Genomic DNA, 15,801 nt, shown 5'->3' with positions numbered 1-15,801 from the left:
GAGCTTTCTTGTTAATTGTTTGAGCAGCTTATGCTTTGCTTCCTTTCAGGAAACTAAGTGCATCATTTTACAGGAAGTTCGGTCTTCACTAGGCACGGACAGCAGTCTGACTTTTGCACTGCTCTAAGGGATGTGTGCGTGAGCAGCAGGCAAAAAGTCATTTCGCATCCTTTTTTTTTTTTTTTTTTTTTTTTTTTTTGCTATATTGAATTCATGTAATGGATTCATTGCATGAATCGTGTATGAAAGCTTGGCCAGGATGGGTGGGTTTGTCCAGCTGAGTCAGAAAGAGGACTTCCTGTGTCATTTTGGTAGAATACAGTAAATAAGAAGTAAAAAAAGTTTTCCTTTGTGCTAAGTCTTGGTGACAGTGATTAGGTGTCATTCAGCTTTGAACTGAACACACTAATCCCTTAGTTGATAAATTTTTACATTCTGAAATATAACATTCCCTTTCCCTTCAGCATACAAAACTACTGTTTCAGTGTAAAACAAAGTTAAACTGCCTGTGGGGTGGGGAAGGGAAAGGGCAGTGAGCTCTGGTGCTCTAGTGCAGAGATGGAGCCTTCAGTCCATGCTTGCAGTTTTGAATCTAAAGAAAGAAAAAAGAGAATTTAAGTTTTTTTAAGGACTCTGATAAGAAGACTTTGAAGGTGTGTTCTCAAGAATCTGATTTGTACAGCTTGCACAAAAACGTTTGGGGTGAGATTGTAACATATCTCTTCAAGGCATGCCAAAACAGTTCAAAAAAAGAAAAAAAAGTTCTTATTTCATCTTAATGCCAAGCTGGTGCGTTAGCGGCATAAAGCAGCACAAGACCCAGCTTACGGTAGCTTTGCCTGGACTTCCTGTGTATGCTCAAAGTCCTTTGGTGGCCTGGGGTCTCTGCAGTGCTTTGGGATGGGAAAGCCCCATTCATCCCACTTGCGGACGTAACAGCCAGGTGGATCAGTGACAGGGGTCCTGTACCCATCTCCTGGACCCTGCTTGCCATGAGGGAATTCCCTTAGCTGAACGACATCCGTAGCAGAGACTAACCCTTCTCAGTGTGTTTAATGTTATTGCTGCAGATGCATGTTACTTCTTTTTCTGATCATACTTTGCTTTTTCAGGATGGGGAAATAGCTGGACATTTGCTGCACTCTCTGCTACATTTCCACATCTTTTTTCTCCTACTGACAATCACTCTATGAACTATCCTGTCTCTAGTAATGACAAGCTGGGTAATGAAGAGTTACTGTTATGGACCTGAAGTCCTTACCCTGTTTTCTGACACAGAATTTCCATTTTCCGTCATGCTGCTATTGCTGAACATGGTTGATTTTTGGCTTAGGCTTCAGGAGCCTCTCTGACCTCAAGCAGAAGGGGAACTATTGCTTCAGTGCTAGATCACTGTACAAGTACAATGTGTTTATCTTTATTTTATTTCATTGCTTATCGACTAATGATTTCTCATTTAATCCTTTTCTTTTGTAAAAATGGAAGAAAATACTTCAGCTTGAATGGGATTTTACTTGTGTTTTTTTGTTTCTTCTTCCTTACTCTTTTCTGCCCTCACAGACTGAAAGTGGCTCAGCTCACTGTGGGGATTTTTTTCCCCTTTCTGTCTCCTTCCCCTCCAGTGCTGTTTTCTTCTGGGTGGTTGCTGTCTGCTCTTTTTTCTTTTGATGTTTTTTCCATACTCTTGTGTTAATAATGTAAAATCCCATGTTTTAGCCTGTTCCTCATGGTTACTGCCCATTTGCTTCTCCTGTTCAATTTTCCTTGCAGCTGTGCTTTCTGTCTTTCTTTCTTTGGTTTTGTGATACTTGATGTCAGTGGATGCCAAACTTAGCATCAGCTCTAGGTTGCGAGAAAGAATACCAGAGAGAAAACAAGTGCAGCAAAGGGAGCAGAAACTCAGTTCTCAATGTATGTATTATTATTTTTTCTGCCGATATTCTATATTTTCCTGCTACCTTTTTACATTACCCACTCTTTGTTGCTGTTATTCTGGTTTTACCCCCCCCCTTTTTTTTTTTTTTAATTTCTTTTATTTCTGCATCTTGTTAGTTTTGTTAATGGTAGCTACTGGTTATTACTTAGAATTATAGCGATGACAAAAGACAGAGCACTGAGAGCAGCTGGTCAGATTCTCATTTAAGGTTGAACACTTTTTGGAATCTTCTATGAGTGGAGGACTAGAAATCAAGGGAGCAGTGAACATGAACGGAATTGCTTGTTCCAAGCATTTGCCTTTATGTTCTTTTAAGAACCAAGTAGAGCCAGTGTTTATGTATATTTGTATGAGTTTAACTGAACACTGTAATCTCATAATCTGAAAACTCAGTATATATGGTCAGTGGAGAATGAATCTGACCTTTGAGTATTTTCTCACTCAGAGGCAAGCAGTGAACTGGCTAGGCCGAGAAGCTATTTTTCTCACCATCCAATGTTCTTTACTGCAGTGAAATGGTGTCCGGTTTGTCAGTGGTGGCTGGGGTTTTGAGGAAGGGAGCAGGAGGTGCTGGGGCTAAGAGGACATGTTTGTGCACTTGCCCGCGTTAATGCTGTTAATGACATTGAGGTTATCTCTCCTGCCTGGTGCATCCTGCTGTGCTGCTTAGGAGGCAATACCCAGCAAGCGATATCCTGTTGTTTGTACTTTCTCTTTGATGTTTATTATTTGATTTGGGAACCAGTAACACAGTGGTGAGGGGCATCAAAACTGTTCCAAATATCTGACTTAATAGCTTAAATTCCATGGGACACCAGTGTGTCTTTATGCAGTAGTATAACCGTATGTTGTAATAGGTACTAATTGCGTAACTGCTGTAATTGTCATTACCAACAGCTTGGATTACCTTTTTTGCATCTAGTGGTTAATTAACCTTCCTTTGAAAATCAGAACTCCAGAAGCAAAGCATTCTGTTATTCAGTGAGATGTGATTGTATTGGGTTTGCACCCCTTTGTCTCCTTTATAGTTTGTGGGACTGTCTTCACATTTATTAGATTACTGATTATATGCGTTGGAGAAATAGATCAAATTCAACACTTTAGAAATTCACAAAAAATTATCTGATTCTTAATGTGTTTATTATTTTGTTCTCAAATCCAACTTCTACAAGCCACTGTGCACTATAAAGAAAGATTTAACAAAAAAATCAAGTAGATTAAGATGCCTCTTAATAAGCTACCTATGTAGAAAACATAGGAGGAAATAACTAGGCATTTCACCTTAAATAAAAAAAAAAAATCAGCTTTGGTAGTAATTAATGAATGTGTTAACCACCATAAATACACCAGTGGAATGTTGGAATAGTGACCATCAGTTAATCCGTCACACAGAGATGTGCAATGATCACCACTGCTGTAATTAGTTGTAATGCTATAAAAGATAAGGGCAAATATACTGCAGTTCTTTTCCAGTCCTCTAGCAGAATGTATGAGGAGAAAAATGCATAGATAAATTTGCAAGCAGAAAGCTTGTGGTAAAATTTCACACTTTTAAACTTATTTTTATATAGAAACTTATTTCCCAGGTGTCTGAGTGCCTGTTAGCTGTAATGTTCTATTTTGTGTTTGGCTCTTTTCTTGGATTTTTCATGGTGAGCTACTACAGTTTGTTCTCGAGAATTGAAAACTGTATCCTAGAGTAAGACCAATATTCCACTTTACGTAGATGTGGCTTAAAAATCATTGCATTATGTGAAACATCTTTATTTCTAATTATATTGTGATCTAGCAAGAATTTCCAAATCATCTGCAAAGTTTATCATAGATGCCAATATTTGCAGTCTCAAAAAAACATTGTTAATGATGGCAAGATTTGTGTATGATAAGGAGGGAGAATTCACTGATAATCTAATGGTAATTAGAAGACAAAAGGATATTTGGGTTTTGAGATAATTGTTAAAAGATAGGTAATTAAAAGTGTTAAGCATTTATTCAGCAATGATTAAAAATTTGCTGTTGCTATCATGAAAAAAAATCAGCAGGCATCTCTTCCTTTTGCAAAAACATGTCAGGAAAGAGGATTTGTAAATAGAGAAATTTGCTCCACATTTTCAGTGGGAATCTTATCAACTTTGTAAACCCCTGGCTACCAGCCCTTTTCATGCTTCGCTGTGGTAACTGCTTCTTTCTGGGTATGTCAAAGGCATCTTTATACAATTCATGCAACCCTTCAAACAGCGTGTAAGGTCCTGCGGTGCTTCCAAAGGAAGGCACTGCAGGTGTCTTTGCACGGATGTAAGAGTACTCTTGGAACCTTCTTGTGCACTTGCATTGCCTTCTCAACCCATAAACACACACGCACACAGGCATTTGCCACCCGCGTCAGCCCTTCACCAACTGAGAGCTGACAGGATAAAATGTCTTTTCCCTTTGTCCCCTGCCAGCACCATTTCTGTTATACCTGGTGTTCCCTGGATGTGTTCTCAGGCGTATTTTAACAAAGTGTTCTCAGTGTGGGTCCTGGAAAACTTGTACCAGCAATTTTACTACAGTATTTTCATTACAAAGGACATCCTGTTTCATAATAATATATTGTATTCATTTTGAAGGTGCCCTCATGTCTTACAAGAAGCAATTCTAAAAAGGTGGTTGATGCTGTTAGTTGGTACTTTGTTTTCCTTGTAAAGTCAGCATGGTATAAAAAATTCAGTATAAAAAATTGATTTTAAAAGATAGATTGTACCTTGATGGTACCTTGTTATTTAGTTAATGTATGCCTTCTGTGATGTGGAAGCTGCAGTATATGCTATTTATGTCCTAGAAAATATTCAAAAATAATTGCTGACAAAAGCCACTTCACAAGTTGACTCAGAGATACATTTTGTAATCTGAATGTTAATACTCTGGATAGCTAGGCAGAGAAAACTATTGATGTAGTTTGAAGATCACGTAGAGACTAGTCAGGATTTTAGTTAGAAAAGTGGGGAGGGAGAGTGAGATATTTGACTTCTCCCAGCTTCACTGAAATTTTATGCTTATTGAATGTATGAATGTATATGATTAGTAATATTTTTGAAAAGGTAAGATTTTTTGCTAATCAGTTGGAAATGTTGCCTTTTATATCTCAGGAATTGATGTCTTTTCCAGAAGCACTTTGGAATCGCCTTAATTTTATCTAGAATCCAGGCAGGCCCTAATTTTACTGTGCAATCCATGATATTTCTGTCATCTGCATTCTTTTTCCCCTCAAGCTTAGGTCGGTGTTGTGAAGAAGCACTGATAAAAAAGAGAGGCCTGATTCCTACTTCCCTTGCACGTGGTCTCTTCTGTGTGATCCATGCAGAGGGAGTAGGAGCGGCTACCACTGAGATCAAACAATTTCCCCAGCTCGAATTAGCATGTGGATCTTGGCTTTCAACATTAATGGACCCAAACAGGACCTGTATTTCCTAAAAAGAGCTCACCCCTTATTGTGGTTTCAACTGTTTTGGGAGACAGAGAAGCATTGAGGATATTTTCAAATGAAATGATACTTTGTATTTTCTCAATATTTGAAAATACCAAAGGTTATATTTTATTTTTTTTTACACCCAGGAGTTGTGCATTTTATTCCTCCCTAGTCCACCTGCAAAAACATTGCTTCTGTGGCCTGATCTGATGTCATAAACTATTGTGTCATAAGTGAAGAAAAACAGCGTTCTTACCTCTCTGGGTGTACAGTCAGATGATTCAGGCTGTAAAATGGAAAGTATTTTTTCCATCGGTGGCATTGGCCAGCCTAGCAAACTCCGTGGGCATATCAGCTGCCTTGGAATTGCTTTTAATGTGATTAGGCTACTAATTAGCTGTCTCAATTCTTCTCTCCCTCCTGATGTTTTCTTTTGATTCACTTTGACTCCAAGGAGTCTGTATTGTGTGCATATTTGTTTTTGTGTTTTGTGTAAAATCCCTAATGATAGCTTAGACTGTCCTCTTTTGGTGGAGCGTTTCCATGTGTTGACAAACATTTTTCTGTTAAATGCCTGCATCAGGATTTTTCTCCTAAGAATAGCTTTTGCAAGGTGTAAACAATGTATTGTCAGTGTGCATACATATGTGCATATTCATTTAAACACCACTGAGGATTTTACAGTCTGAATGAGAATGTGCAGTTACTTCAAAACCATCAAGTAAATATTTGGTACTCGAATATTTTTTCACCAGATCGTAACCTCACAATTAAAGTATTATGTAAAGTCAGTTAAATAACAGCAAAAGTTATTGTATTAAGGCCCACTTTGCAAGGAAACCAATGACAGGGAAGCAGTGAAACACGCTAATAGATTATATGCTATAGCAATATATTGCCATTTTATTGCTTTTCCACAGTCAGCAGATTCATGTACAGTTATTACTAGCTACATTATCTGCTAGTTTTCTATCAAAAAAGATTCAGTCTATTGAATCATTAATCCAATATTTGTCATTCTTATTGAAAATCCACTAGTGTTAGCACTGTATAAAATATTGACTTAAATCTACTGGTTTTGCTAAGGATTAAAACCATATTAACCTAAAAAGCAGAGTATTTCTTAGGACATTTGAAACTATTCATTGTGAATGTTCGAAATGACAATTTTTCTGTGTTGCATGAGGAATTATTTTTTTTAAAATCTCTAATGTATAGTAAGTGACCAGTGCCATCCTGATTTGTGCTGAATGTTCATCCAACTCATATTTTAAATTTTGATGTGTATTGCATTAGTTTCTGAATATCAAGAATAAATTTTTTGCTCATACATAGAGTATAAAATGGGATCTTTTGTAGCAGCACAAGGCCTGTTTAGAATGATATAACAGGCGCTGAATGTTCACATATCAAACAAAATGCCATCTTTCTGTAGAAAAGAGGTGTCAAAAAGTTTCTTTGTACCTTTAACGCATGTGATTATGTAGTACAAAATGCAGAGTTTGTAAAATTTCTTGAATATACAGGCAAAAAATGAATAATTCAAAACAACTCATAAGTTCTACATTCTATTGTATCTTTTATAACGCAGGCAGAAGATAGCATTGTGTTCCCAGTAGAGCTGAATTTGCACAAGTTACACCTCAGAAAATGCCAGATGGTCTATGGTCTACTTTTGAGAGCTGTCACATATGTAAAGATTTGAAAAAAGAAAGACAGCTGAATGAGAGCAGTGGATCATTAAAGAGAGAGTGAGAGTCCCTGGGTATCACTGTGTTTTAAGAAGCATTGTGTCGTTCCCCATGTTACACCTTTTTTTTTTTTAAGATATACACAACCTTTAAAAAATAAGGTAAAAATATTTCTGTTTTAAACTGAGTGGTTGTGGCTTAATCTTGGAACTGTCAATTGCTTTTGTTCTTTATGCTAGAATGCGGTCATATGATTCCTAATTGGTTTCAAGTGTGTTTTAACCATAAGATTCAAGTCTCCCTTGTGCAAAATTATCAATAAAGTTAAAATAAATTTAAATTGAGATAACTAATCCATTTGGGGTTTTATTCCATTTTGATTTGACCTGCATATCACATGTGAATACTGCAAAGCCAGTCAGCTAAAAAGTTGTATGTTAATGCTAAAAGACTGAAGTAAGACTACTTTGGGAACAGGATTATTTAATAAAAGAATTAAAAAAAATCCCCACCAAAACACAAAAAATATCCCCCAAACCCTTAGTAAAAATAATAATAAAAGCAAAAACATATAACTGTTTAGGTTCTCCAAGACTTCCCATTCACCCACAGTTTAACAGAAACACACCTAATTTTGAAGACTGTATTTTGGATAATTTGTCAAGTAACTGTATTATAGCAAAGCACCAAAAATACACAAACAACTGTAAGCTGTCACCACCAATTTAGCTGGCTTGGAAAAGGTCATAACTGTCAGTTTTAGAAACTCATGTCCAGACATGCAGAATTTTTAGTATAATCTATTGTTTTTATTTATTGAGGAAGGTTAATCCCTCCCCAGTAATGCCAGGTTATTGGTATAACTGCACCACTCCACATCTGGTAATCAGGCAGTGCAATTTGAGGAAACAACATTTCATGGAATGTGAGAAACACTGTTCTTAATAGTACAATTTACATTTGAGTGGGGTAATGAAAAGAAAAAGCTATAGGGAACTATGGTCATGAACACTGAATTTCAGAGAGCAAAATAGTTATTCCTGATGTTGCCAAAGATTTTATTTTTGACTGTGGTTAGGTCTACATTGACTATTTTTAAAATGGAATGAATACCTTTTTAATTTTAAGAAAATTGGTTGTGCACATATGTGGAAAGATGACCTACACAAAGGGTTCCTGGTAGTATTCTTTTAATGAATCCTATTCAGGTAAGAGAGAACTCCCTAAAAATCTGGTTTGGGGCCTTTACAAGAGTCTGGAAAAGTGAACAGAATATATACTACAAATTGAATTCCAGAGTGAAGAAAGTGCCTTGCTTATGCCTCTCTTCGTAAGTTTTGCAAACACTAATGCAAAAGTGAAAGGAGAAGCAGTTTCAGTATTGGCAATGAAAAACTTTTTGGGCAACAGTTAGTTGTTCAGGTGTCAGCGTTGTGCTCCTTTATGATACAGTACCTCAACAAAGAATGGTCGAGTTTTGTGCCCTCTCTTTAGAATGGGGTTATATACTCTTGGAGTCTTAACCAGGCCACTGCAGATTCCTCCCTTGACTGGTTTTGTATTTTTTCCCTTTGACCATTTCAGTTGGTTGCCATTAAAAGCCTTAACTGGCCCATTAAAGCAATTTTAAAAATTGTCATTCTGAATTAAGCTCTGGCTTGCTGCAGCTGTGTGGTGTTTGAATGATTATTCCTTCTGGTTACTGGATCACTTCCTCCACAAAACCAGATTTTGATTGGTTCTGTTCTTCCCAGCAATCCATGAGAGACTTTTTAGCAGGGCATTCAAGGTCAGGCTGCATCTGGTTCTGGCAACCTGATCTAGTTGAAGATGTCCCTGCTCATTGCAGGGGGTTTGAACTAGATGACCTTTGAACATCCTTTCCAGCCCAAACTATTCTATAATTCTATGATTCTACACCTTTTTCCCTCATTCTCTTGCATTTCCCCTAGTCTTTATTTGTCTTCCTTAACACAAATTTATCTTAGTTTTGCTACTTTTTCTCCTATTCTTGATTTTTTTTTTTTTCCTTCTTCAAACTGCTTGCTTTATTATCCCTGTGTAATTCACAGAGTCTTGCAAACCTTCTGTGTGGTGCTAAATGGGGAATATAGGCCTAATGCAGACATGAGGTGTTTTCTGAACACCTGAAAATTGTTTTTAATCTAGAGCTATTTTTTGCCGTTTTGTTTTGATGGGGGAATATAACTTTTCAGTCTATTCTTTGATCAATAAGAGCAATGAAAGTTGCATTCCCAGTCTAGTCTAAAGTGTTCAGTTATCAATTTACAATTTAAATTAACCCTCTCTTTCTTTCATTTTAAGCACAACCTCAACGCTTGCCTCAGCCAAATACTTCAGCACTGGAAATGGGTGAGGAAGAAACTGGCAAAATCCAAAATGGTCACGTGGGTCTGAGTAATGGAAGTGGAATTCACAATGGGATCAAGCACATGCCTGCAGACAACAGAAAACATTCGGCTCCTGTTTCAGAAAAAATGCACAGAAAAATTCAGTCCACCTTGTCTGTCAACAGCAATGGCAGCAAAAAGAGTAAAATAAGCTCTGCATTTTCTCAAAAGCCAGGTACTTCACCTGAAGGTAAGCAGAAATTCTTATTAAAAAACCACAAACTGAATAAAACTACCCAAACCCTGTTCCCACTAATAATTACACAATCAACTGAAAATAATTGAAGAGCATGACTCATGCTCCAGAAACAAATAGAAACCATTATGATAAAACACAAGTTACTTCCCCAAAGGAAGTATTAATTCCCCAAAGGAATATTAAGTGTTTGAAGGAATTTGAAGCAATGGGAGATTTCTTGCTTTCAAACATTTGGCCAACATCGTCTAATAATGTTTTGATCACTGTAGTTAGTACCCTGAATTAATAGAAGCTCTTGTCAACATTGTCACATATACACCAGAAAAACATGTTAAAGCACTAGTTCAAAGCATAGTAAATATTTAAATCCAGTAATGGCAGGCTCTATGAGGGTAGAGTTTGTTTTTGAAAATGTTGTGTTAGCAGATATTCTGACTAGCCATGAGGTCTGAGCACTAGATTTGGACCTGTGATTCAGTGTTTTACATGCCTTATGCTATATTTGGGCAGTAAATAATTTGCGTGAAAAAGCTTTTTACTCTATATGCGCAACTTAAATAAGCAAAAGTAAGTAATTTCCCTTCATGTTTTAGCTGTGTGTGTGTTTTCACTGCTTGCAGTTACGATAATGGTTCCAGAGTTCCTGAGCCTCCCCTCAATCCATTCTCTTCCCATTGGCACTAATACACGCAATGGGCTTTGCTGCTGTGTGTCACAAGGAGGGTGCAGAGGCTTTATAAATTTTATTGGTTTGAGGCAGGCATAGATGCAACTGGTTAAAAAAAAAACCTCTGGGGCGTGGGTACTGGCACAGTTTCTTAGAGAAATGGGAGATGGTATTGTTCAGTGAAATGGAGAGGATTCTTAGCCTAGATGAAAAGGAAGAAGGGTCAGGACTGCACATACTGGCCTGAATGAAGCCTACTGATTTCAGTGGAGTGACTTATCTTGACTTCAACTACTTCAGTCAAACCTACTCAGTGAATTTATGTAGTAATATCAAGAACAGCTTCACTCAGACTGTGCCATGGGCTGGTCCTCCTTGCTGTGGTTTATTTTTGTATCTTCAAGAACCTACTGTTATTTTTCTGTTGCACTTGCAGTCCTCTAACATTTCTTTCCAAAATCAAAACTTCATACATCCTGTATTTCCCTTATGTCTTTCTGTTATGTGAAATCCAGTTCACCCTCCAGCCTGATATTTTTCTTATATATTGCTCCTTCATGCAGTATCAAAAAACTGTAAGTGAAGAGACCTAGATCTGTTCAGAGGACTGGTACAAAGTACAGGCCTCTGAATTTAAGAAATTCAACCTCTGAAAAAAAATTACAGCATTCTAAAGAGATGGTGCCTGCCCTGTTCATGCAGCTATACTGTTATTTATGAGAAACACTTCCTGTTTTCTTCTAAAATTATATTGGAAGAAATACAGTCAGTGGGTTGGGGTTTTTTTCTTTTTTTTTGTGGTTTTTTTGGTTTTGTTTTGTTTTTTGTTATATACCTTGGCAATGATTATGTCAAATTACTGAATGATTGAGGAGAAAATTAAGAAGATGATACCTTCAGATTTAGCTCTAAATTCTAATGTTTTATTTTAATATCCAACACATGATTGTGTTAGTTGCCCGAAACTGCTAGTATCCAATTTTTATATACAATAAGAAATTATGATATTTTTAAAGGCATATCTGATTACGATATAGATAATTAAATCGTGTTGTCACACTGTCTAACTTATACTTTCAAAGTACAGAAATGTAGGGTAATCCTTACTGTAACAGGTAGTTTCTTGAGCCATCTGATAGCTAAAATGAAATATAATCAATGTTATACAGATAACTTTGCAATGTTCTCATTTTGAATGTGGGAACTTGGATATATGCTCTGAACAGCTTGGCCTGTGTCTGCTGCTCGGGGTTTTCTTTTAACCACTGTGAGTGAAGAACATGTTCTATCATGCAATGATTAAAGTGTATCTATCTAGGGTATTTTGATATGCCTATAAGGGAATATTTGTTTTTAAAAAAATCATTTTCTATTTTTGACATTTATTTTTGCTCTACAGTTCTCTGGCAGACATATATTTGTGTGTACGCATCTGCATGCGAACATGTACAAGCCACCTGACAGTTTCTTCAGCTTTTCAGTAATTTACCCTGTTGGGCTGCATGGGGGAACTGTAGGCTATAAGTGATATTCTTATCAAGTCATTACCTTGCAGGAAGTATCAATATATACTTAATTTGTTCTATTATATCATGCCTCAGGTTTTTTTGTGAGATGCACAATCAGAGACTCTGGCAATGGTCAGTTAAAATATCTAAAATAACATAAAGAAGAGCGCTAAGGAAAAAAAAAGATGGAGATTTATCTGTAACTTAAAAATAATCTGTTTATTAATCTAAGAAACGTTAAACCTTCATGACTACTTTTGGATGGCTACGCTTTAAAAACTTGTTGTACTTGGCCAGGTTATTTGTTCAGAGGAGCTCATTTGCATTTAAACCAGCTATATATACATACTTCATGAATGCATCTAACTATACTAAGCCAGAAGAGTACCCTAGTAAGTCCCGTGACTGAGGATTGCATAGACATTATTTCAAAATGGTATACACATTAATTTGAACCTAACTTCTAAAGCTTCCTTGTATTATGAATCATAATCTTGAGGCATTTTTGTGAGGAGTTGTCTCTTCTGATCCAATGACATTTCTGTAGAAACTGTCAAAAAGGTTTACAGGAGGGTAGAAGAGATAGGAAACTGTTGGAAATTATTTGCAGTGTTGCTTAACTACTTGACTTTGCTTTAACTTGTATCATGTTAACCTCAGAAGCCATTGGCTACTGCTGAAGAGTTGCTGGGTTTAAGTTTACTTGAAGGTATGCATTTCCATGCATATCTATACAGTATAGTAGTATAACTTGTACGCAGGTTTTTATGTAACCTTATGCAGAAGGAGAAAAGTTATATTAATTCTTGTACTGTGGGTGTTGAATAATTAATCACCTGAACTAACTCAGCTACTTCCATTTACTATAGTGTCCTGATAATTTTAGTAGAAAGAAATACAGATAAACTTCTACATTTGCAGTTATTCCAGTTCACTTGTAATTTTGCTATTCCTTATGTATGACCTTAGATTTTATGGTCTAATTTTTAGGGTTTGGTTTTGTTTGTTTGTTTGTTGTTTGGTTTGGTTTTTTTTTTTTCTAAATAACCAAACCTGAAAACACATGACACGTATTTTTACTTCATCTGCCTTCTCTTCCACCATGAGTGCTCTGCACTCTTGCCAGTCAGGAGAATAACTGGTTTCAAGTGAAGCAAAGTGACCAGAAAAAAGAAATATATTATGTCCTCAGAAGGAAGTGAAAATTATGGTCATCAAGCTGACTATAGAAAAGATAAAATATTTTTCACGTTCTTATTCCCTCCCAATAGCTGCATTCTTCTTGTTTCTTCTTAAAAGACAAGATTTCTGGAGCACCACACCTATTTGTAATGCAAAACAAGTCCAAGTCTCGTAGTTATTTTGCTCTAGAACATATTATCTATTGGGAGAATGGAAAATCTGGTAGTGCTTGAAGCAGGATAGGCTCAAGAAACATCCAGGCTTGCCACCCATCCTGCGCAGGAACCTGTTTGGGCTCGTGCTTGTTTAAAAGGTTAGCAAATGCAGTAGTATAGAAGCTTTGAAAAATTCCCTTTTTAAATGAGCCTGTAGTGTATGGAGTTGTGTCAGCATTCCAGAATATGCTGTTTAGAAACACTTTCACATCCAGTGAGGCTGGGTGTGAAATGAGGGTGCAAATGCACTCACCAGCTCTTCTTTTCCTCTGCATCTATTGTTAATCCATATTGTCCCTGAAGAAATCTTACTTAGCTCCGTAACTTACATTACAAAAACCCAAAGGAACTATGAAATAGTAGGAGTGTCTCTCTTAAAAATACAGTTTTGAAACACTGTTTCAGTTCTAACAATTTTTCAAAGGGACTGGATAGGTTTCAGTGCATATTGGGAATAAAATATTTTTTTTTATTCAAAGAAATTTTAATAATATTTTAACTATTGATGTCAGAGGTGTCACAGTTCTTCCAAAACTCTGGCTGGTAAGACCTCTAGCAGAGAATTGTCACTCCTTTGCACCTGTTGTGTGTGGTGCAGAGATACACCTTGGAAACCTGAAAAAGCAATTGTAAACAAGTAAAAAGCATCAGTCCAGCTGCTGTGTTTGGAAGCAGTGGTACCTGTCTGAAGCAGCTTAAACAGGGTAGGAGTTCTGAAGGAGATAGCAATGTAGCAGCTGAATAGTAAATCTACATTAGGAAATTAAGAAAAATAGGTGACTGAATACATACATATGCGTATTAGAGTAGTGGAAGGTATAAGTAGTAATGACATGCAGAGTTGGAGGAGGAAACAGAAGAAACTGGAAGTGGGACAGATGGAAGAGGAATTTAATTAAGGGGGTGGAGAGGACAAAAGGAAGTAGGTGCTAATAGTTCTGTGAAAAATGAATTAAGCTTTCCTGGCAAAACCTTATGAAGCTTGATGTTATGCATTTTTATAACCAAAGCAATCATTTATAAAAAGTTAGTGATGGAGAGAGGGAACACAGGTTTTAATACAATTTTGAAACAGAGCTCTTGCTTCTGGTCAAGTTGCTGTGACCTCACAAGTTTATTTATCAGGATAGTTTCCACTGCTCCAGTAATTTGTGATAATTTGAGTTTAGGGTGGTACTTCACATATTCAAAAGGCCGAGAGCATACACAATTGCTGTTATTCATCTGGAAATGGTAGCTTGTTAAACTATGGTGAGCAGATGATGAGCCTGCCTCCTGTATGTACAGCAAGTTCTTTATTCTTTCCCAGACTCTCTAAATCAGACAGACATTGAAGGCATCTTCTTTCCAAGGATTTTTTTTCAAGGTACGACTTGGTAAGTGTAAAAAGGCTAGATTCAGAATGTGTGAGGTAGATAGAGAAAGCCTGCAGCATGGGCGTGAGGCTCTGGGGAAGGACAGACAGTGAAGGCTTGATGCCAGATTTAAGTTGCCACTTGTGCTTCTCCACGAGCAAGTCCTGAAGCAACTTTCTTCAACCTGCTGGACTGTGTATCTTGTGCTGCTGAGCTTAGAGATGCAGTGAACAATCTCACCCAACATATGGGGTTTTTTTAAATCCATTGTTTAAAATTCAAGATTTCAGGGTGCATTTGAATAAGACTTTTTTCCTCTTTTTAGTAGAATGCAACTTCATCTGTTCTCAGTGTTGAATCCAAGCATGGGGTTGGTGGGCACTGTTTAACTCATGCTGCTGACTACATTAATTTATTAGAGTATCCCAGGTGATAGTGATGGCTTAACTGAAGACAAAGCAAATACACCAAATAGCCTTTGTGTTAAGCCACGGTCTTAAGAACCACTAGGTGCATATATGTAGCAAGTAGTGGGTAGTTATCTTAGCAAGGTAGCAGACCTCTGTTTGAAGTAGGAGCATCTTATTTTGGTTTGTGTAACTTTGCATAAACAGAAAAATAGTTTTCAGTGAACTTTCCTTTTAGACCTATGATTTTAATTTTTTTTTAAATTACTTTTTTCCTTCTTGTGTGCCACAAAAGCATCAGTAGGTTTTCTTTTATATACTATTCTGTCATTGGATTGGTATTATTTACTGAAATTTGATATGACTATGCATTGTACCATGCATAGCCTAACATTGCAGAAGTATCTGCTGACCATTTCTCTGTCTCTATTTTTTTTTTTTTAACATACATACACTTCTGAAGTCTATACCATATCATTAAGTAGCATTTAGGCAGCTACTTACTTAGTATCCTGCAAATCTCTGTACTTGGGCCAAAATTTCCATTGTTATGTTTTAGAAATTGATTCAAAGTGGATTTGTGTCTAAGCACGAATTGCTACAGAGTTTTTGTTGTGGGACGAGGTTGTATCAGAACACAGCTGTCAATCAGGCAGTGGGCAGATAACATTATGATATGGTCAAACCTGTGATTTTTAAGAAGGTGTTTTGAAGAGTTGTGTCTTTTAAGCCTGGCTAATATTTTTGTTTGCACAGAGGTCTTGGGAGGTGATTTTCATGTT

At 36.8% G+C, this 15,801-nt stretch overlaps 1 protein-coding gene across 8 annotated transcripts in view; it reads left to right on the top strand.

Annotated features, from left to right (window-relative positions):
* Window positions 1-15,801, top strand: part of MDFIC (MyoD family inhibitor domain containing) — a 54,026-nt gene that overhangs the window by 28,557 nt on the left and 9,668 nt on the right. For 5 of the 8 annotated variants that reach the window (XM_030481096.1, XM_030481091.1, XM_030481092.1 and 2 more), the window contains 2 exons: window positions 9,401-9,676; window positions 13,160-13,198. In XM_030481096.1, the coding sequence (XP_030336956.1) occupies window positions 9,401-9,676; window positions 13,160-13,198 (315 nt within the window). The remainder of the gene's footprint in view (window positions 1-9,400; window positions 9,677-13,159; window positions 13,199-15,801) is intronic. The other 3 variants (XM_030481097.1, XM_030481094.1, XM_030481095.1) reach the window with 1 other exon arrangement.

The sequence above is a fragment of the Strigops habroptila genome, chromosome 3 (assembly GCF_004027225.2).
Source record: "Strigops habroptila isolate Jane chromosome 3, bStrHab1.2.pri, whole genome shotgun sequence".
Taxonomy (NCBI): domain Eukaryota; kingdom Metazoa; phylum Chordata; class Aves; order Psittaciformes; family Psittacidae; genus Strigops; species Strigops habroptila.
This window is presented reverse-complemented; position numbering and strand designations above follow the sequence as displayed.